The following is a 23,911-nucleotide window of genomic DNA, read 5'->3' as shown; positions in this document are numbered from 1 at the left end:
CACCTAACATGAGTATTTTTGTCCTGTTTGGTTAAGAATCGGCTTGTGCACGTATACACATATGTTAAGCAGATACTTGAGTTATTCTTTTTTGAATGTGTAATTGAGATAAGTGTTGAGCGTTGTGAACCTATATGATTATATTGGGTTATGAGATACCAAAGGACTAAGCATTCCTCAAAGACCTTATCACCTACTCTAAGATATATAATGCATTGGTCATTGTTATGATGGGATAGCTATATCATGTTAGGTGAAATTATGACCTCAAGATTGTTTTCATTTGAAAATTAAGCATGAGATAGAGAGATGCTATTGGGTGTCAAGTTGACAAGGGTGGAGTTGTGACGGCTAATCCTGGGTGTCAATTTGACTGGAAGTGGGATTAACTGAAATGAAAAAGATCTTGATTGGATCATCTGAAGCCGGAAGACACACCCTAAATGTGGGTGTTACCGTCTGATGGCAGCCCAGATAAAAGGCCAAAGCAGAGGAGAACACCTGGCTTCTTGCTGCTTGCCTTCTCTCTCGCTGGTGAGTTCGTCTTGCTGCTGTAGACTGAAGACTGGCTGATCTTTTGGAATCTGTCAGACCTTCAGCACCAGATTGGGACTACTGAGACATCCAGCCTTATGGACTGAACAACTACGGATTCTCAGCCTCTCCAGGGACTGAACAACTACGGATTCTCAGCCTCTCCAGTGTGGTGCAGCCATTGTTGGACTACTCAGACTCTATCCTGTGAGCTAAGCTGATAAATCTCTATACATATATATTCATTCTACTGGTTCTGTTTCTTTGGAGAATACTTTGGTCCAGGTTCTTCTGGCTTTTATAGTTTGCAATGAAAAGTAAGCTGTAATCCTCATGGGTTTTCCTTTATCTGTGACTTGTTTTTCTTTTGTAGCTTTCAGTATTGTCTCTTTGTTCTGTACATTTAGTGTTTTAACTATGATATGCCATGGGGAGTTTCTTTTCTGGTTCTATTTGGTGTTCTTTGTGCTTCTTGTATTTGTATGGGCCTGTCTTTCTTTAATTTTGGGAAATTTTCTTCTACAATGCTGTTGATGACCTTGTCCATTCTCTATGCTTATGATGTGTAAATTTGGCCTTTTCATGGTGTCACACAATTCCTGCATATTCCCTTCCTATGTTTTCTTAAATTTTTTATAATCTTCACTCGAGCGGTCCAATTCATCATCTTTATCTTCCAGTCTTGAAAATTCTGTTTTCTACTTAAGTCATTCTATTGGTGAGGCTTTCTCCTGTCGTTTCTAATTGGCTTATTAAATGTTTTACTTCTTCATTTCAGCCTGAATATTCTTCACTACTTCTCTTTCATGAATTCACTCAGAAATTTATCTCTTTTTTCAGTTCTTTGATTTCTTTGTGTGTTTTTTAATTTCATTGAATTCTTTTATTGTGTTTATAATTTTTCTTTTGAATTCTGTGTCCTGGGTTATCTCTAGGGGATTCTCATTGTACACCTCCTCAATAGGACTGTTGTGCTTGGCAGGGACATAATATTTGGGTGTTTCATGTTATTTTTTTTGTTGTGATTTTGGCATGTGGATTTCTTTTGTTGTTTCTGATTCTTATGTGAGACTCAAGCCTTCCTTTGTTGAGTTTGTCTGTTTCTTTCTGTATACTTGATGGTGCCTTTGTTGTTTACTTAGTGGGTATTGAAAAGCTGGTTGATCTAGGCGTCAGGTTCTCTCTTCTGATTTTATATTGGAGGGGCCCGATGGCTTTAGTCTAGCTGCTCAGGTTCCCACAGAGGCCCATGACAGATGAGGATCAGATTCTCTCAGGCTTCCTCCTAAGGTCTGGGTCCCTGTAGTCAGAAGGCATAGTACAATTTGGGAGGCTTGTTAGGTGGATGTAGTATTCAAGTGACTTAGGCAGTCAGGATAGGAGTTTGGCCTCTGGAATCCTAGATAAGTTGGGTCTGTGGACAGCCAGGGTAGAAAGATTGAGTTGTAGTGGAGACCCCAAGATGTTGGGAGATGCCAGAGGTGTGAGATACTTGCCAAGGAAAGCTGTATGCAGGGAATGGAACCAGCCTAAGAGAGAGATGGATGTTATAGGCAGCAAAGCCCTTTGAAGCTGAAACCTGAGCTACCTGACATGTAGCTACAGGATTTGGTATTTGACCCTAAGTTTTTATCTTGCTTTGCCAGTATTTAAACTATGCTCCTATTCATCCCCTTGGGAATGGGTATGTATATTCTGTGCCATTGCATTATTTCAAGTATGTAATTTGGTTTTTAATTTTACAGAGGGTCACAGTTAAGAGATCGCCTTGATTCTGAGAAGAGACATTGGACTTTTAAACAGTGTCGAAACTTTTAAAGTCTATGGGGCCTTTTAAAATTGGATTAATGCATTTTGTATCATGAGTTTGCCATGAACCTGTGGACTTTAGGGCTGGAATGTTGTTGTTTGAATGAGAAATGTCCTCCATATGCTCATGTATTTGAACATTTGATGCTCAGTTGGTTGTGCTGCTTGTGGGAGGTTATGGAATGTTTAGAAGGTGCAACCTGGCTAGAGGAAGTATGTCACTGGGCTGCCTTTGAGGTTTTATTGGCTCATCTCATTTACTGTGCACTCTATATGTGGTTGAGATGTGATCTGTCAGTTTCCTGCTCCAGCCCCCTGTCACTATGCTGTCCCTGCCATTATAGACTCTAGCCCTCTGAAACTGTAAGCCACAGTAAATTCTTCTGGAAGTTGATTTTGGTCATGACATTTTTATCACAGCGACAAAAAGGAGCTAGATACCCATTGTGCTACTTTGCCAGCCTGTGTTCATTTGGTTTTAATGATATCTGTCTTGGTTTCTTTTCCTATTGCTGTGATAAAATACTCTGACAAAGCAGCATAAGGGGGAAAGGGTTTATTTTAGCTCACAGTTCAGGTTATAGTCCATCATGGTAGGAAAGACAAGACCTCAGGAGCCTGAGGCAGCTGGACACACTAAGTCCGTAGTCAGAAGAGAGCAGTGAATGCATGCTCAGCTCACTTTTCTACTTATATAGCCCAGATCTTGCCCACAATTAAGATAAGTCTTAATTAAAACAAGTCCCATATCAATTAACATAAGACAATCCCCACAGTCATGCCCAGAGGCCCATTTCCCAGACAGTTCTAGATTCTGTTAAGTTGACAATTAACACTGGTCATCACAGTATCTTTCTCCTTTTACCCATTTAATACCCATATTAAGAGAATTTTTGCTTTGTTATGTGTGTATAAGCACATAAGTCTGGGAAGTTTATCTCTTTATTACTACTACTATTTTATATAATTCATTGATTATAGTAAATATGTAATTATCTTTTAATACAGTTAGTATTTAGAACATATATCTGTTCTGTTTTGTTCAAATCTATAGTAGTCACATGATAACAGTTTTTTGTCTTATTTCAGATATTTATAGAAATGGCTTAGCTATGCTAAGCATAATATCTATTATTTTATGGCAGTTTTTTTATAGTGTTGAGGAAATTCTTTTTAGTACTTTTCAATTGGCAGTACATTCTGAATATTACTAGATTTCTTTCATACATCTAGTAACATTATATGGATTTCCTAATTTGTTCTGTAAGTGTGATAGCAATTTGCTCAATTAAAAAGTCATTGGCTTCCAGGATAAATCCCTTCTGGCTTGGGTGTTGTGGAGTTCAAGCTGTTTGGTGTTTTTTTGTTTATGATTTTTATATCTGTTTTCATAAGTGAGATTCGATTCCTTTTTAAATGTGTTTTATGAATTATTTATTGGTTTATAATATTTAATGTAATAACTGGGAAGCATTGCATCCTTTGTATTCCAAGAGGTTTATTGAAAAACTTACTGCAAGATTTCTATGCCTACAGGATCTTCTGTTGGAGGTAAATGTTTTAGTAAAAGTAAAAAAAAGCTCAAACAGATATAATCAGATTTATATTTTAAATGTCAATTAAAATTGTCCTATCAGAAGTCCAGCCGTACTAACATTCAATTATTTAGAATATAAAAATATTACATATAGCAATCTTTGTATTAAACTGTATTTATTACATAAATAATTGGTATTCAATATAGAAAGATGGGGCAAAAATAACATTTTAGAAGAAAGATAGAAAGAATAGATACATAACTATTTGTGATGTATATCATTATAATAGTCTGGACTTTCCTGTATGTTTTTATTATAGAATTTTGGATTTTCTATACTATCGCTAAGGCTAGCCCTTACCCTCCTTTTAGAAAATATATGACTGATGTCAAGAGAAACCCTAGCAGGCAACTAGATTCCTCTTTGAGCACTTTCTAGCCCTGACTTCCTTTTGTATCAGAGTTTTAAGAAGGGATGGTTCAGTCTTCTTTTCTGTCCTGCTACCTTTCCTTTATCCTTTATTCCATTGCAGCTAGTTGCTCCTCTGTGGTTCCTGTAATTGTGATATACAAAGGATCATCAGTGATGCTGCAGTTGATAAACTGAGGGATACTCAGCTTTCTGACATCACTAAGACTTGATGTGACTAGTTGTCATGTTTATAATCTTACATTGCCCTTGCTATTTGTGCTGGCACATACTCCTTTTTCTGTTTTATAGCTTAATTTTGATATTTCAAAAACACAAAATCCTATAGGACGTTACTTTGGAAGGGCTCCTATATACCCTGAACATGAGTTCATGTTTTTTCTGAATCACATGAGAGTAACTTAGAGACAGTTTGTCTTCATGTCTAAACACTTCATAGCATATTTCCTAAGAAATAAGGACACATTTTCAGCTGAGATTGCCTGATCTGGCCTCCACCTGGTGTAGGGGCTGAGAACTCAGCAGACTGCCTGAGAGCACCTGGATCCAGCCTCCACATGGTATAGATGGAATCCCACTGAAATGGGCCAGCAGCCCATGGAAATCAGATGATGCAGAGACCCAAAAGTTCAGTGCCTTGCCACAATGGGAGGAAGATCATCCCACACCTCTCACTTCCTGCAGTTCTCAGGGACTTTTGCAGAAGAGAGTGGCAGAAAGAATGTAAGAGCCTGAGGAAGGGGTGAATTGTTAACTGGAAGTGTCCTCTGACCACTATGCCGGCAAGCTATAGTCACACCTCCTTCCCATGCTTGCCAAGGAGTTGATGGGGGAGTCATTTACCCCTCCCACCCAATCAGTTGACCTTAGCTGCATGTGGGGAAGGAGCTAAGGATATATAAGCTGAAAATGCCATGAGACACCTCTCTCACCATTTTGTGTGGCTGTCAGGAAGTCTTAGGATGTATATTTGAGTGTGGCCTTCCCAGTGCAGCTGTAAATGAGGGGCCATTCTTCTGCAAATAAACCCCCATCCTATACTCTGTTAGCAAGCCCAATAACCTCATTAAGATTGAAAAACAGAAAGAAAGAAGGACACTTTCATTCATAACTAGACTATAGTTACTAAACCAGGACTATTAGTAGTGATACAACAGGACAGTCTAATTCACAGTCTGAATTCAGATCTTGTCAACTATATAAGTTATACTTTATATAATGGTTGCTGTTTTTACCCTGGAAATCAAGGATCCAGTCCAAGATCATGTGTTACATCTTGTAACTGGTTTCTTTTAACCTGGAACAGTTCCTCAGATTTTCTTGGTGTTTCTTTTCCTTAGTACTTTGAAGGGCACACCTTATGTGGACCATTCTTCAATTTTTTAAAAATGTTTTGACTATAAACTTGGCTTTTCTGGGGCTTTGACTTTTCTTCTCAGTCTCCTTTGCTGGCTTTCCTCATCCTTAGAATAATTCAGCAGAGTTCTTTTTTCTGCTGTCTTATGTGTTACTTTGGGTTTTAGCTATATGAATGAAAGTCTCTACAACTAGAGCCAAGACTAGGGCTAGTTCATTTTTGTAACCCTTGGGCCTCTCATTGTCTTAGATACGTGAGAATACTAAACAGGCATTTAAATGAATACATGTTAACAATATTATGCCAAGTTTTAGGCTTTATGTTGAAGTCTTATTTGAGAATCTTGAATAAACTGATCAGATTTGTAAAATGTTAGCTGAATACTCTTACCTCATTAACTCTAACCTGTGCATTTTTTGGTCATGCTTTATTCTCTGTGAAATAGAAATACATTGTATTGATGTCTCTTGTAATTGATATGAGCCAGGCCTGAAGAGTTTCATTGACCACCTCCCCAAAAGAACAACAAAATGTCTTGAGACTTAATGAAACATAGTAAACAGTTATTTCAATCTGTTCTGCCTCCAGTGTAATAAAACAATTTGTGGCTTTAAAAAAGTGTTAAGGTTTAAAAAAATAATAATAATAATAAATTTTAAAAAAAAGTGTTAAGGTCAGACTGCCAGGATTTGCAAGTGTAAGTTCAAATAACAGATCCACAAGGTCCTGGACTATCTAATCCCACATGCAGCATACAGTGCATTGGTTCACCTCCAGTGGTTGGCTGTGGCTTTACCGTAACTATGAGGTACTGGAAGGAATCCTCATTCCAGCTGCTTAATTCACTGAACATCACCTTGCCTTGGTGGACATGCTGAAGCTGACTGGCCCCTTCAGGGAGTCTTGTTGGGTGTGTTTGACCTAAGGTTATCCTGAGTACATTCTTCCTGTTCCAGCCCAGCAGACCATGGGACTCTGAGGGGTCTGAATGTATTGCAACTTCTTTCTATTTCATGTATCAATTTAAAAAATAACACTTCTTTTCTTTATCAACAGGAGTGAAACCTCGTTCGGGTTGGTCCATTGATCCTTTTGGACATTCTCCAACAATGGCTTATCTTCTAAATCGTGCTGGATTTTCACACATGCTCATCCAGAGAGTTCATTATTCAGTTAAAAAACACTTCTCTTTGCATAAAACATTGGAGTTTTTTTGGAGACAGAATTGGGGTATGTAGGGTTTCATGAAAGACAATGATTTCATTTGACTGAGATGTTGTTTTGAGAGATCTGAACCTAGACCAGTGTGGGTTTTACTCACAGTGCCAGTCTTGAAAATCAGACTGCCACAGCTGTTAATTGTTCACAGCTCCTCAGGAGCCAGAGCTCATGGTTCCCTTCCACTCCACACTAGAATTTTCACTGGCTTGATCTTGTGCAGTCAACCACAGCTACTATGAGTTCATGAGTGCAGAGGCCTTGCCATGTCTAGAATACATGGTTTTGCCCCAATTCTCCCCAACCTCTGCCTCTTAAAATGTACTGCCTTGGTCCCTGAGCCTTGGGAGGAGGTATGGTATAGATGTCCCATTTATGAATGAGTGCCCCGTAGTCACTTCTTCTCTGTACTCTGAGTCTCTGCATTTCATTAACCACTGTCCACTGTAAAAAGAAATTTCTCTGATGAGATCTGAGAGCTGCACTTATCTATGGGTAGAGAGAGAGAATTTAGAGGGAAATTTGACACTATGTTTACCCCTGGGAACTGTAAACTCCCCAACTGTAGGTTCTTGGCCAGATTTGAAGTGCCAGGAATGTGTTTCCTCCTATGGAAGTGGATTTAAGGCACATTGCTTTTTGAAAGATGTTTTCAAATTAAGTTGAGCTGCTTTGTGTGTTCTGTTCTTAATGAAGCAGTTATTTTCACTTTTTAAAAAAGTAAATGCTGTCTTTTGTCTTTATTAAAGAAGTAATAACCATTGTTGGAAACTGGAAATCCATAAACGAGTAAAAGTAGAGGATGTTAAAGCTCAGCATCACAAAAAGATAACTATTAAGTCATCCGGTCTTCTTGGGTCAGTCTCTGGCCTATTTAGGGCAAGAATCTCATCTGACATTGAGTTTTTAACTAAAAGACAATCCTCCATTAGTAAGCAGTGCTTGCTTTCTATACTTTTTTGTTTGCTTGCTTGCTTGCTTTGTTATTTTGAATCTGGAAATTGCCCTTTCTTTTCCTGTACTCCTTTTGCCATAGAAAGTCCCATGGACTCATTCCTGGGTACCAGCAGGAGAGACCCCATGAACTTTCCAGTGTCCCACTTTCTGTCTGTGCAACAGTGGTTTGACCTTTGCCCCATTTTCCTCATCCTGTGGCCCACCTTTCTCCTATGTGCTTTCAATTCCCTCATCTGTTTTCTCACTGCGCCTTTATGGCGGATGTAAGTCACAGTGTGTCCTGTTGCCTGTGGCAGGAACAGATGTAGCAGGAGCTGCAGCCTGGGTGGACAAAGTTAGGATTTTGTCTGAGCCAGCTGTAACTTAGCTTTGTTCAGATTTTATCTTCCTTTTGCTCACAGAGTATCTTCCAGGGCAGTGGGAGCTGGTTCTTTAGAGATTTTGGTTTCTCTAGTTTCCATAGGTAGAAGACATAAATGAGGGTGATGTACAGATCATGTACATCATGCCATGGCTGTGAAATGCTGCTGGGGTCTAAAAGTGACTACTGGTTTACGGCGGAACTTGTGTTACATAGCTGTGTATAAAGTATGGCATTTTGAATAGTTGTGAGGAGAAACAATTTTGTGAATGGAAATTTGTTGACTTTTCATTTTAGATTGGGGATCTGACACAGATATTTTGTGCCACATGATGCCCTTCTACAGCTATGATATCCCTCACACCTGTGGACCTGATCCTAAAATATGCTGCCAGTTTGATTTTAAACGGCTTATTGGAGGCAGATTCAGTTGTCCCTGGGGAGTCCCCCCAGAAGCAGTATCTCCTGGAAATGTCCAAAACAGGTATTAAAATACATGTTTCATAAGACATCAAGAACAGCATGGCTGTTCGACTGTGAGTTGCTGAAGGATTGAATAAATGGGTGTCGGAGTCAACATTATCCTCATTCAAAGTATTCATTCAAACCAGGTCTAAAGCAATGTAAAAATGCCACTGCCTCAACCATACTTTTATGTGTTATAATTTAATGGAAAGTGAACAATGGATCAATATACAATGGCTAACCTATAATATGCTATTATTATCATTTCCTTTGCACTCATTATAAAAGCTTTCTACTGTGCTTGATTGATTTCATATACTTCCGTTGATAATAAAACTTTTGGTCCCCATTGTACAAATTGGTTAGAAAAGTAAGTCAACTGCAAAAACACATTTATTGAAATGGCACACATGAAGAGTATAATTATCTCTTCCCTTAATAACAATTTAGGTAATGGTGAACATGCTCAGCTCAGATGAATACACATCATTGCATCTTTCTGATGTTTTTGACTTACAGAAAACTTTGATTAGTAATATTTATACTTAAATACATTTCAGTACAAATCAACAGGATGAACCATTTCATTAAAAGAAAATTAGGTTAATGAAGAAAGCATCTCATTAAATCAAGTTACCTATAGTTTCTGATTTGGTTTTTGTAGTGTTTAATTCTTTCTCCTAAAAAATTAGAGTTGAATAATGCATTAAAATAAAGCACTGTGTTGTAATATAAAAATACTAAATTCTGCTAAAAAATAATTCTGCTTTTGAATAAATTAATATCATTGTTCTGTCAGATCTCCATATTAAAAAAAGTTACTTTGGGCTGGAGAGATGGCTCAGTGGTTAAGAGCACTGGCTGCTCTTGCAGAGGACCTGGGTTTGGTTCCCCAACACCCACATGATGGCTAAGAGCCTCCCGTAACTCCAATTCCAGGGGATCTAACACCTTCTACCGACCTCCATAGGCATTGCGTGACATGGGTGCACTTTCATACGTGCAGGCAATACACTCATAAACATAAAATCAAAATAATAAAAAAAGAAACCCTGAGAAAAAGTTACTTTAAAAAAAATGTGTGGGAGGAAGAAAGTGAATCTGGGTCATTTTACCTTGACTGAGTCCTTGTTAAAAGAACACATTCCAGTGTGAGCCTCTCACTGTGGCTGACCTGAAGGTGTTTGAATGTGGCAGCCTTCTTCAAGCTGTGAAGCTGTTTTATCAAATTCTCACTTCATAGTTGTTTTGTGAAACTGCCCAGGTGTAGGTCTTTATCTGCCTCTAGGGTGAGACTAGTCTGGCAGGAGAGAACAAGCCTAGATTTTATAAGAAGGAAGGGCTGAACATGAGGGATGCTGACGTATCCACTTAGCAGAAGGTTGTATTTACATTCCGCTCCTTTCAATTCAAACAAGTAGATGATTCAGTTGGGAGATCTCTTCCTTTTTGTTGTTTTGGGTGCTGCTAACTGCTTATTTGAGATGTGTTATTGGTAGAAATAGCCATTTTGTATAAATTATTTGCTGTGTCATTTATCCCTTCACAGATTGGTCCCCAGAAATTCTAAAGTTGTTTTCAGGTTCCCTAGGGATATGGGTGAATGAGTCTGTATAATACTAGTGTAGATTAAAAAACAAAAAACAAAAAAACAAAAAACCTTCCCACAAGTTTTGAAATAGGAATTCTGCTGGTTACTTAGCATCCATATTATACCATCTTCTTTTTTACTTGGTCATGAAAATAAATCAAATATAGGCTTTCAGCTTGATGGCACCTTTCAACTGTTTAATAGCCTAAAGAAAATGAGATTTAATTGTAATATTCAGATGTCATCTTTTCATGTATTCAGTTCATCAGATTCTTCTCATCTGCAACCTCCATTTTTATTTGGTCTCTGTTCATATTTTAATCTGCCCTTTTCCATTGAATATCAGATAATTTTATGTGTTAAGGATTTAGTTGACATTTATTAACTCAGAATAAATCAAGAGCAAATTATACCTGTGCTCCTTTGAATGTGATTTTGGTTAGTTATTCATCATTTGGTCACTATACATTCCTCAGGTGTCTACTACCTGCTGTGTGAAGTAAAGTGGTAGCTGAGTTTTCCAAAGTGCTGATACTTTCTGAACTGGAGCTCAAGTGTTATGCCAGATGCCAGATGTAAAGGCTGGGCAGTGTTTGTACTTTCCTTTTTCTGTGTGTGTAATAAACACACACACACACACACACACACACACACACGATTAGATATATCTACTAGTCATCCATCTTTTAAAAACATGACTGCTTCAGGAATGTAGTTGAATGCTCATTCGTTGTCTATGCTTTATCTGTTGTATTTGATTTTTTTGCTCCTTTTTGGGTGAGGTGGTTCCTATTTCTATGTGGTTACCCTTATTGTTCATGTGCTTTTTAAATTTTAAGTAGTGATTTAAAATTATTTTTAGAAGATGTGAGATGTTAATAAATTGGTAATAAAAATTAAATACTTTGCCAAATGCTAATCTCAGAAAACTAAAAACTATATGTTACATAAGATCACTATGGCTACATTTTATTTACCGACTTACTAATTGTTAAAATTTTGTATTTGCAAAGCAATTTCAGAGACTATAAATTTTAAAAAGTCCATATGGGACTCTAAATTTAATTAAATGTTATTTTTATACAAAGTATCTCTCGCTGATGTTCTTTGAAATACTTTTATAAGTTTTTATATTGTGAATTGGAATTTACTTTTGGATAATCTTTGAAGTGAAAATGGGAATACTAGACAAGAAAAAATCCTTGTCATTTAAACACCAGCTTCATAAGCTTTGGCTTTATACACACTGAATGACTGTTCATCTGCTTAATTTCATTTCATGAGCCTTTCTTCCTAGTTTCTCAGTGGTTCTGCATTTCAGCATTCCTGGAAGAATTTCCTACAGCATACTAAATCTGATGCATAGAAACTTCATATCAGCATGCTGTATTACCTGACCTTTGGATCATGGGTCAGAGCTTGGGAGGGTAGAAACCAAAATAGCTAATTCAGATCCAAAGCATGGGCTGGTGATCAGCACGGAGAGGGACACCATGACTGCACTGGACTCTTTAAGGCAGGTGTGCAGTGAGCAGGCTTTCTTCCTCTACAAGAGGATACACTGTTTTGTGAAATGTTATGGATTATGATTTATATAGCTTGGATCATGTTCAAAATTTATTTTCTTGGGGTTGGAGAGATGATTCAGTAGTTAAGAGCCCTGAGTTTGATTCCCAGCACCTACATGGTGGCTAACAACTGTCTGTAACTCCGGTTCTAGGGGATCCGATGCCCTCTTCTGACCTCTGTGAACATTGCAAAACATGGGTGCACTTACATACATAGAGGCAATACACTTATACGCATAAAATAATAATAAATAAAACACTAAAAAGTTTGCTTCCTTCTGTTTTTATCAGGTTATTGAAACTTTTGATTGAATTAGAAAATGGCTTATTAAAGCACTGAAGAATTACTGTTGATGTGGAAGAGGAAACCTTGTATCTTCTTCAACTAAATGATTTTAAACATGGGCTATGTAGTCTAATGGCTATATCAGGGGTAGTTCAGGATGACACTGGTACCCGCGTTATGATTTCTCAAAGGATAATCCATTGGAAGACTGTGGGGTTTCCTTGTAATAAGAATCTTCATATAGGTAATGGGTGATGGTGAGAAATCTGCCTCAAAAATCTATTTTATCTAAAATCTGCAAAAATACTCAGCAATTTCTTTAATACACTTTTTAATTTCTATACATCTTTTTTACTGAGTTACTCTGTTGGCCTTTCTTTAATATAATTTTTATATTTTCCCTTTTTCTTTCATAGAGCTCAAATGCTACTGGATCAGTACCGGAAGAAGTCAAAACTTTTCCGTACTAAAGTTCTTCTGGCCCCACTAGGAGACGATTTCCGGTTCAGTGAATACACAGAATGGGACTTGCAGTGCAAGAACTATGAACAGCTGTTTAATTACCTGAATTCTCAACCTCATCTTAAAGTAAAGGTAATGAGGTATTTATGATACTGTAGTTGAAGTTGAGCCTCAATCCACAGTGTCCTCCTCTTGCATCCCTAGATCGTGCCATTCGTTCTGACATAAAAGTATAACTTTATCTTACCATGTAGTTCCATTTCTGAAGTTGACCCTTTCTGGCCCTATGTGAGAAAATTTAGTGCTAGGGGATTAAAGAGGCCTTCCTTTTATTTTATTGAAAAATGGACACCTACTAAGTTTTTGCTTTTCTGGGATGCCTGTTTTCTTTACAGCATGCAAGGTTTATTGTTTATCTCTTGCAGTTGCATACTTGTGGTTTAGTAGTGTTGTGACCAGCAGTTACAAATGAGTATGTCATAAATTTTACAAACGTTTTATGTCTACAGAATACTCGAGCATTTTTCTTAAGTGAGATTTCTAATATTTATCATTTGCCTGTGATTCTTTTTTTCTTTTTTTTTTAAACCTTGTGGGAAATCTAAAGTACCCTACTATTTTGAAAAGAGCACAAATAGCTGCCTTCTCTTCATTTCTGTAGTTCTGTTACAGGACTCATGAACTCATGGCTACCTTTATTTCAGATGCCTTTCCAAGGATCCTTTGAGAGCAAATCTCAGAGGCTGAGTAGTTCAGCACACATCTTTAAACAATAAGGATTTTGCTTTAAGCTGTAATCATAGAATAATTATCACATCAAAAATTAGCATTAATTAAATAACATAGAATCTGCATAGGTTGAAATTTCCCTGATCCATAAAACAAATGTTTTACTTGAGTCAAATTTCAAATATGAGACATGTATTGCATTGGGTCAGTAAGTCTCTTGAAGTTTTTTTTTTTTAATGCATCTTGGAAGACCTTATGTGAGCAAAGAGCAAAATTTTCAGCATGCTTATTATATTCACATATCAGGCTATAAAACAGCAACGATCTGAGGAAGGAGGTCCTGTCATTGTGTAGAAAACAAAAACAAAAACAAAAACAAAAAAACCAAAAATCTCTTACTGGAATGTAGTTTATGTAGTAAGAATTCAGGTTCATTAAATAAACTTATATAATACCAAGTAGGAAAGCTTAATCAAGTTTATTAAAAATATTTACAATTACATTTTGTGCATTTATGAACTTGAGCAAAGGACTGTGTTTAAGCCATATCTGTATAATCTTGAAAGGGGACGCTCATACATGCATTTTTGGGAGGTGGGAGTCTTTTTGAGACAGGGTTCCCTGTAGCCCCAGCTGGCCTGGAACTCACTATGTAGACCAGGTTGGCCTTGATCTTACAGAGGCCTGCCTGCTTCTGTCTCCAGAGTGCTGGGATTAAAGGAATGTGCCACCACACCACAATGCACATTTGATCAGAGGGCTGTGTGTGTGTGTGTGTGTGTGTGTGTGTGTGTGTGTGTCTATGTCTGTATCTATGTGTCTGTGTGTGTCTTCTAAATGCATTCTTTTTGTTTCTATTAATAAACTAATTAACTTAGTTATTTTGAGTGTGCATGTGTGTGTGTGTGTGTGTGTGTGCATGTTTCTGGAGGCCAGATGTTGACATCTGACATTGGTTATTCTCCACTTTAGTTTTTGAGACAGCGTTTCTCACAGAACATGCAGCTTACCAATTCAACTGGACTGGCAGACCCATGAGCTACAGGGCTCCTGCCTCCACCTGCTTAGTGTGGTGTGATGACAGGCACATACTAACTTGCCTGGCTTTTTTCTGTGGATGCTGGGGATCCAAACTCAGGTCTTCAGGTCTTTAGCCACTGAGCCGTCACCCCAGCCTTCTAAATGCGTCTTATTTTGGGAATGATTTGGAGTCTGGTCTCCTGATTGAGTCTGAATAATTAAATCTTAATTTTGTCATTTTACTTTTCTCTCTTTTGTATGCCCTTTAAAACAAGTTTAAAAATAATGAAATATCATATACATAGAATTGTGAAAACTAACTGTAAGTATGCAGAGAATTTTTTAAATTTAAAAGCCCCCTATTTAAACACCATCCAGAGCAAATGTTAGGGCATCATCACACCTGGAACAGCTCCTCAGCACCTCCAGCTCATTACCAGTTCCAGCCAAAGTCCTCTCTGTCTGTATTCCCGTCACTTGTTCTTTAGATTCATAGGAAGTGTGGACTTCCCAGTGTCTGGCCATTTTGTTCCAGATGATGTCTTACTCTCATCCACACTGTTCATTCCTTTTCAGTGCTATATGGTGTCCAGTGTTCTGGTATCTATTTAATGTTTATGCCATAATTTAGATATTTCTACTATTAATGGACATTTGCATTGTTCCCAGTTTCTTTATAAAACAAATGAAATTACTTGAAAATGCTAGGCAGCTTTTGCTCACGTGTATGAATTCATGAGGGTGTGAATGGGGCAGAACTTTTCTGTCATTTTCCATACACATACTCACCTCTAGGAGCAAACTCCACCAGGACTCCAGCGGTCAGCTTCCTGTGATGTGTCCTGCCCCACAGGTTTTCTCAGACTTTGTATTATCAGAGTTGTTTTTCCTTGCATTTTTATCTTTTCAATAAATGTGGTAAGTGTTTTGTCAGTGTGACAGATACCATAGAGGAACATGTTAAAGATAGGAATGATTTAACTTGGCTCACATTTCAGAGGTCTTGTAATGGTCCTATTTCTTTGTGGGACTTGAGATGAGGCAAAAGCACATCCTGCTTGGCAGTGGGATGGAGAAATGCTGAATCTCATGGCAGGCAGGAAGCAGAGAGAAGGGAAGGCACCAGGGTCCCAACTCATCCTTCAAAAGCTCACCCTGCTGAGTATCTCCCTCAAAGCACCGTTTGATTATCAGCACCCACATGGAGGCTAACAACTGTCTGTAACTCTAGTTCCAGGGACTCTGATGCCTTCTTCTGATGTCTGTGGATGTTGCTTGACACCTGTGTACTTATATACATGCAGGGAATATACTTATACACATAGAATAAAAGAAATAGAGTATTAAAAATATATATACATTACAAAAATACCCTTTTTCTTACTAGTTTCATTGTTATAAGCAATTCAAGTTGAAATTTCGCCTTTGTTAGAGAGAGATAATTGCTATAACCTACACTGGTTTTAGCTGGTCATGGGTCTAAGGCTTTTATTTAGAATCTTGCTTTGCTGTATCATGGAGACATTGTATAATATGCTCAAAACCACATGTGGGTTAAATGACAGCTGATGGAGATAGGATTTAGACCCATGCCTTTGCTTTATTGAATCAGAATAACTTGTAATCTCAATCTCTCCCCTTCCCCCCAAAGAAGAAATAATAAAGTTAGTGTGTTGTTATTGAGGAACAAATTCCCTATTCCATGTTTAATAGGTATGCCTTTTATTGTCTGTTTATAAGGTCTGGTACCTTATTTTCTTAACAGAACAGTAGAACAGTTTGGCCTCAAAAATTAAGTTCTATACTAGGAATCTGAATCATTGCTCAGAAATGGCTGACTTCATTTGAGCAGTCAGCCCCGTGATTCTTGTTGTTCTTAGTGTTCTTCAGTCAGTATAGCAAATTTAGAGCAAATTTTTGAGAACCCATATAGTATATTTTTATTGTATTTAGGACAGAGGAGGGAGTTTGGGGAGGGACAAATAACACTAAAGGCCTATAGAAATATGGAGCCCTACCACTGTAGAAGCTTCTTAAAAGCCCACTTTTTAAATGACCTACAGTTCTTAAAGTCTCTCTCTTCTCAAAATGGAGCCTGAGGGATCAGGACAAGGTGTGATATATGAAATGCCTTATGACTAGCAAAGCTTCCAGATACCTGGAGCATCCTTCTTAATAAATATATTTAGATGTTTTTGCTACTGCCTTATCGTCATTCATCTGAATTACTCTGTGTCTGGATCCTGGAACATTTTAAGCATTTGGGAAGAGTTTTCATGTCTACATACTTACAGATCTAAGTGGTTCTCCCAACTACTTAGGTATATACCTTTTCTCTTAATTAAATTTGGGACTTAGTGCAAATCACAAAAAGAGCCACTGGCATTTCTACCCTGCCTTTGAATCTTGTGATATATGACCTGTGTCCTCTTTCTAACCTGGAAACTCATTCTAAGTGTTTATTAACTTCTGCATTCTATGTAAAAAGTAAACATTTTAATCTGGAAATGAATGTTTAAAGTATAACCCTTAAAATTTTTCCTAGATCCAGTTTGGAACTTTATCAGATTATTTTGATGCATTGGATAAAGCAACTGAGAAGAATGACCAGCCCCTGTTCCCTGTTTTAAGTGGAGACTTTTTCACTTACTCTGACCGTGACGATCATTACTGGAGCGGCTACTTCACATCTAGACCTTTCTACAAGCGAATGGATAGGATCATGGAGTCTCGTTTAAGGTACACATACCTTGAATGGCTCCTTGTATTTATTCACCTCTTTTATGTTGTCATAGTTTTTGATACAGTTTTGCGCACATCATTTATACAGTGTCAGGTATTTAATGTAATTATGAAGTTTTGGTACAATCTGAATATGCCTCTGTAGTACAGTAAGATTATCACATGGGTTTTTATTCTGCTGGAAAAGCAGGTTTTCAATTAGATTCTCTCCAGTTTGTACTCTGTACTAACTTACCTGCACTATTTGTGTACCGTGTCAATCAATGCATAGTTTCACTGCCATGTGCATATCCAGACAGGTAACCTGGCAGCCTAAATAAAGACACGGTCAGGTGTCAGAGAAGCATCTTGGCACTAAAAGTGGGCCTTTAAGTGTGTATGCTGAAATGAGTATGTTTTATATATGGGAGAACTTTAGAGGCTTCATTTCAGTTCTGATTTAAGACCTTTCTATAGGTATGATTTTTCTGCTTAGAAGAATAAAATTTGAAAGAGATGAGAACTGATGGTGCAGGCAGATGATTGGCTGAAAAAGTAAACTGATTCCGAAGATAGAAATGCCAGTAGAAAGCATAACAGCATCCAAGCAGCAGGACTAAGTAGATCTTTCAGTTATGGTCCAATAGAGCTTTGTATCTTGTCCACTGTGTGAGAACTGGGAACGTGACCATGTGGTCCTGTCTGCAATGAATTCTGAGAAATGAAGTCTACAGAATCCGACTTGTTTTGTAAAGTTGAACTACTCCTAGAGTCCTGAGACTTTCTTTGTACATATGACCCCCCCAGTTGAGAAATTTACTTTCAAGATGAGTCTTGATATTAAAATCAATTTAGATCTTACCTAGCCTCTTTTATATTAGGAAGACTTTCTGTAAAATTCATTAGTTTCTTCTAGACAATAAATATTTCAGGTATGAAAGAATACATTTTATTATGTTTATAATAAAATAGTATTCATGTATGAAGAGATGCATAAAGTGATATTGTCTGTTAAACTGTGGTAAAATGGTTGTGATAAATAATGTAAGAATTCATGGCACTGAATTTGTTTTTAAGTGTTTATTTTCTATCAGCTAAGAGTTGCAAATATCTTAATTTATTGAACATATTCAAGGCATAGTGGTTATGATGGGAATATATTTTTAAAATCATGCTTTACAGCAAAAAAGACAAAAGGTACATAATACTTTTGAATTTCTTAATGTTAATTTATTTGCAAATAAGCTTATTATTGTCTGAAAGTACTATTTCATTTTTATTTGTAAAATGTGGATAAAAGCAGAAAGGTATAAAGAAGGAAATAGGTCTGGTGGTGTGGCTCAGTGCTTTGGGGCTTGCCTATCATATCTGAGGCCCTGGATTCAATTCCTAGCATGCACGTGTATACACACACACACACACACACACACACACACACACACACACATTCTGTATCCCCCCTTAAAAAACCAGAAAAATATATGAAAAGAAAAATTATTTCAAAATCTTCAATATAATAATTTGATATGTCTGTATTGGTGTTATTTGCTGTTTTCAGAAGCAGGAATGAATGTTTGTCCTGGGTGTAAATGGACAAATGTAATACACTTGTTTTTTTGTTGTTGTTGAGACAAAGTCTTCCTGTACCTCCAGCTGGCCTGGAACACTCTATGTAGACCAGGATGGCCTTGATATATGTAATTCTAACCTGATCTTTTTCATGGCATGAGTTTTGGAAAACTTAAGTGGAACTTACTTGCTTTCTTTTACTTATTTTTACAATTCAGAGAATGCATCACTTTTATAAAAATATTTTATTTATTATTTTAATTTTATGTGTATGAGTGTATTGCCTGCATGTATGAAAGTGCACCCATGTTGTGCAATGCCCATAGAGGGGCATCAGATTCCCCTGGACCTGGAGTTACTGACAGTTGCTAGCCACCATGTGGGTGCTGGGAATTGAACCTGGGTCTTCTGGAAGAGCAGCCAGTGCTCTTAACCACTGACCCAACTCTCCAGCCTGAATTCATCAGTTTTTATTACAAAAGCATTTCTAATATATCTTTTTCCTGAATATTGGAATATTTTAAAGATATTTTCTTTAAGATGTTTGTAAATATAGAACCTTCTTAGGCCTTTTGCACCATTAAAACCACATCTCCTTTAAAAACATTTTCAAGAAACCTATCTTGAAGCATATCCTCTGATTGAAAAAACAAAAAAGGTGAAAATCATAAACCCATGTTCTTGTCCCAAAGCTATTCTAGACTTTAAAACATGAAAAGGCCAGGCCTGGTCATTTATGCCCGTACTCAGGAGGCCGAGGCAAGAAGATTGGCATGAGTTTGAGGCAGTGGGCTACAATGTGAGATCTTGTCTCAAAAACTAAAACGAAACAAAGTAAAACAGTAACAACAAAAACCTAAAATATATAAAACAAAAAAAAAACCTAAACAGCAGAAAACAAACAATAAAATAACATCCTCTTTGTTATTTTCATAACTGTTCCATTTTTATTTTGTCCTTTAAAACTGGAAGTAACTGTTGTCCCCAAGCTGCTCTTAGCTGTCCTTTTCTGCCACTGCTCTTTATAGCAGCCCAGCCTTGTGTGCTTATGTTTCATTCTCTCTCCTCCAAATGTACACACACAATAAGTGGTATTTTGGTAAAATTCCAGGTACAGGTCTGCATTGTGCTTAGAGAGCAGAAAGGAAGGCACATTTGTCTAATCCACACTTCTGTATTAAGGCTTTTATTGTTGTTGTTGTGTTACATATAGATAGAACTACCATCCTGCTAATAGGCTCTGACTTCTTTCCAACATTATGTAGAATGAAGACCCCCTCCCCCCAGGATCATTGTAAACATGGTGGGCTATGATGATCGAGAACTTTAAACATTAGATACCTTGGTTTTATAGAAATTTTTATAATCGGTACTTTCTGTATAAAGAATTTGCACTGAAATCATGTATCTTTTCAAAATTATGTTTCAAAAACATCAATGAAGAGGACATGGTGGTAGATACCTTTGACCCCAGTACTTGGGAGGCAGAGGTAGGTGGATCTCTATGAGTTCGAGGCCAGCCAAGGCTGCATAGTGAGACCTTGTCTCAAAACAATAAATGAATAAATAAATCAATGATCATTTAAATTATGATCATTGATGCTGTTTACTTACTTATATAAGCTAAAATGTTTATTTGAAATAAAAGTTAATGACTCTTTCTTGCAATTAGGGCTGCTGAAATTCTTTACTATTTCGCCCTGAAACAAGCTCAGAAATACAAGATAAGTCAGTTTCTCTCTTCACCGCATTATACGACGCTGACAGAGGCCAGAAGAAACTTAGGACTGTTTCAGCATCATGATGCTATCACGGGAACCTCAAAAGACTGGGTAGTTGTGGATTATGGTACCAGGTAATGTAATTATAGAAAAACACTTTTACATAACATCTTTTTAAAATTTGAGTCCTAAGATGGTGTGTGCATGTATGTGTGCACGTGCGTACGCTTCAAGATGAAACAGATAGTGTATGTCAGAACACATTCATATAGTACCCCTTCTGTGTATTGCTATAGCCACATGTCACCAATTTTTAGCATTCAGGAAATCCGAAGCATCCTAGCAGCTCCAGCTTTCATCTACAGTGCTCTTCCCAGATGTTAAAGCAGTGCTATAAAGCTCTTCCTTCCTGGTTTCTCCTAAGCACGGCATGGCAGTTGGGGTTATCTTCCTTATCAGGGATTTGGCATCTAGTAAATTGTTTTTAAACTTGGGGAGATAAAGAATTCTACTTTGTTGTGCAGCAGCTTAATTTCGTCTTACTTCATATCTAACTGTTCTTGGACACTTGATGTATTCTTAGAGGGGCAGTGACAGAAAGAAGCAAGGTGAGAGGCATAACCAGGAAGGACGGTTGTATAAGCGTGATAAGAGCAGTTGGCATTGAGATCAAAGCATCTTCCTCACTGAGCATCTGTCAGACAATTGAGGAAGTGCTCCATTATTTCTATACCAAAGAATTAGACACAGTGAGTACAGACTGTGACTTGGAAAGGCTGAGGGCTTCATACCCAGTACTTCCCAGTGATGGAAAAGATGACCTTTTGTGGTATTGAGAGCCATATCATCATGCCACTGCTTGGCTAACCCGTCATTAGGGTCAGTGCAGAGGGGTTTTTACAGTGGACAAGGAGCTTTCCTGTTGATTCACTATATTTTAGACTATAGTTTCATTTAGGTTTTCTTTCCATTGTGGTTGGTATGTATGGATATGGAGGCAGGACTCAGGAAGAGTATTTGTATACTGTGCATGAGACCCTTGGGCCTACTTCTTAGCATTAAAAAAATGCACAAAAGATGGTATTCTTTTAATATTTTAAAATCATCAATCATATGCTATGTTCTTATTACTTTAAAACTGGAATTGCTTTATAGCTATTGTAAGTCAACGTGTGCAGAGCACATAAAATTAATACTAAACCACTGACCTGCAGCTGACATTGCTCATTGTAGCAAATGCTAAGTTTTTAGTTATAATATTTTGACTAATTTTCTAGAAATGAAGAGGAAGGAAAAAAATACTCTTAAAGCTTCACTGTTGACTTCAGTCAGCAAATAATATATTCAAGTTAGTGTCTTCAATATATTCAAGTCAAAAAATATATTCAAGTTAGTATCTCGAGTATCTTCTCAGTTTTGGGAGAAATATATTTTCCTGAATGTATTCTGTGCACTCAGGTCGAACTAGCCTTTAAGTGGAAAGATCCTTAGTGCTGGCAGTGCTGGTGCAAGTAAAGTAGAACCTGACCTTTCTTGCTTTTGCTTCTTTGACTTACTGACTTTCAAAGTGAGTCTTGGACAAAGACAGGGTGTTGCTCCTAAAGATGGGGTGCAGGGTGTGGAGCTATTCTCCTGCACAGCCCACATCCTGCAATGGAAAGATACCTGACCACAGGCCATTTGAGTTTTTGCCCAGTTTTGTCTCATGACCTTTCCAGGAGGCCTGTCACCAGGCACTCAACAAAATTTCTGTTGCTTTTAACTTAACACATTAGGCCTATTCAAAACTGCATGTTAGATTAAAAAAAGTAAAAACATAGCTATTCTCAAATTATAGTTGACATTTGTAAATTTACTTTGCCAGTGCTTTACACTTCAATTGAAAAATCGTAAACAATTATCAAGTCATTGGCATAGACATTTTTAAAATTATTTATTTAATAACCACATGATTAGAAGAAGCATTTCATTATAGCAGTAACAATTCAACAACAATTTCCAGAGGCTTTTTAAAGGAAGAAATTTCAGAACATAAGTTGGAGAATTACAGAGAGGCAGCTAGTGCGTTGTATGGTCTGGTACTTGCACATTGACTGCTGCTCATTCAGGTGCCTGTAAGAAAGTCTCTGAGAACAAGTGTGTGAGGGAGAGATTGTACTTGATGGCTGGCAAGAGCAACTCTAGGCAGAATCAGTTCTGTCCTGCTTATTTTCATGTAATGTGAAACAGTCTATAGATCACCCAGTCAGTATGCCAGCTCCACAGTGCCAGAAGGAACCTAGGCCTTCCAGATTCTATGCTAGGTGACTCTGAGAGCCATGCTCTCAACAGCAGTCTAAATGTTTGTATAGTTATGTACTGAGGCTATATTCCAGAACTGAGAGTCAATCAGTAGGTCCTTAAATCTCCCTTTGGTTCCTCAGACATAAAAATAAAATTTTCGTGTAGTTAGTACCTTCAATGATGAAGAAAAGGAACAAGGATAAAGAAAATTCCAACATCTACTCTTCTTTGTAATTGTGTTGAACAAGAACATGAGACCAGGTGTCACTTTTAATTCTTGGAGAATGACATGCCTATGAACTGAATATTCTTAACTTAGATATAATAACATATTTGCTTTTGCTGTTTTAATTCTTTAAATTTTTCTACAACAAAGAAGTAAATAATTGCTTTATAATAGCCCTTATAGCTATTGAGATAATTATTGTGGATATTGTTATTAGGTATAGTATTGGTAGAAATTATAAATATTTTCAATAAGTTAATGTGTTTAAATAAATTGACATCTTTTGATTAGTTGTTTCCCCCTGAGTCTTTAGTTCTAGAAAAAAAAGGAGTTAGTTGATTGTAGATTCCTCGTATGTTTTACTTTGTGTACATGAGATGAACTATGTGGAGATTTTTGAGGTCTCAGACCAATACAATTTTGCTTTGCAGAATCTTCCAGTCACTAAAGTTTTTGGATAGTATAATTGGAGATGCTGCACTTCTTCTCATTTTGAAGGACAAAAACAATTATCAGTCTTACTCTTCTGAAAGCTTCCTAGAGATGGTGAGTTGATCTCTCTGTAAACACACAATCATTTGATTCTTTTGTTCTCAAACTGGAAAAGGGATGAGAACCTTAATTAAAAGAATATTAGCAGGGCTGGAAAGATGGCTCAGCAGTTAAAAGCACTGGCTGCTCTTGCAGAGGACCCAGGTTTGGTTCCCAGCACCCACATGGCAACTAATAACTGTCAGTAACTCCTATGCCAGAGGATCTAGTGCTGCCTTCTGATCTCCATGGGCATTGCATAACGTGGGTACACTTATACATATGCAGGCAATAGCCTCATTCAGATAAAATAAAAACAGTAAATAAAATACTAAGGAATATTAGAATATAATTATTACTTCATGCACTATTTAAAGAATTTGTATCACTTTTTATGTTGCCTGCATATTCTTCTTTTCTGAAACTGTCTGCATTTGATTTCTGTATGTAATTCATTCTGACTAAATCTCTGCATGAAAAATGACACAGTGAACTTATTTCAAAGTAGGTAAAATAGATAGGCTTTTAGAACATTG

General features: G+C 37.2%; 1 protein-coding gene across 1 annotated transcript in view; it reads left to right on the top strand.

Moving 5' to 3' along the window:
* Man2a1 (mannosidase alpha class 2A member 1) overlaps nt 1-23,911 on the top strand; it is a 196,963-nt gene that overhangs the window by 77,933 nt on the left and 95,119 nt on the right. Inside the window, exons 6-11 of the mRNA XM_008856011.2 lie at nt 6,724-6,897; nt 8,501-8,687; nt 12,530-12,707; nt 16,870-17,063; nt 20,287-20,469; nt 23,276-23,390. Of these exons, the coding sequence (XP_008854233.1) occupies nt 6,724-6,897; nt 8,501-8,687; nt 12,530-12,707; nt 16,870-17,063; nt 20,287-20,469; nt 23,276-23,390 (1,031 nt within the window). The remainder of the gene's footprint in view (nt 1-6,723; nt 6,898-8,500; nt 8,688-12,529; nt 12,708-16,869; nt 17,064-20,286; nt 20,470-23,275; nt 23,391-23,911) is intronic.

The sequence above is a fragment of the Nannospalax galili genome, unplaced genomic scaffold (genome assembly GCF_000622305.1).
Source record: "Nannospalax galili isolate Female #2095 unplaced genomic scaffold, S.galili_v1.0 scaffold27, whole genome shotgun sequence".
Taxonomy (NCBI): Eukaryota; Metazoa; Chordata; class Mammalia; order Rodentia; family Spalacidae; genus Nannospalax; species Nannospalax galili.
This window is presented reverse-complemented; position numbering and strand designations above follow the sequence as displayed.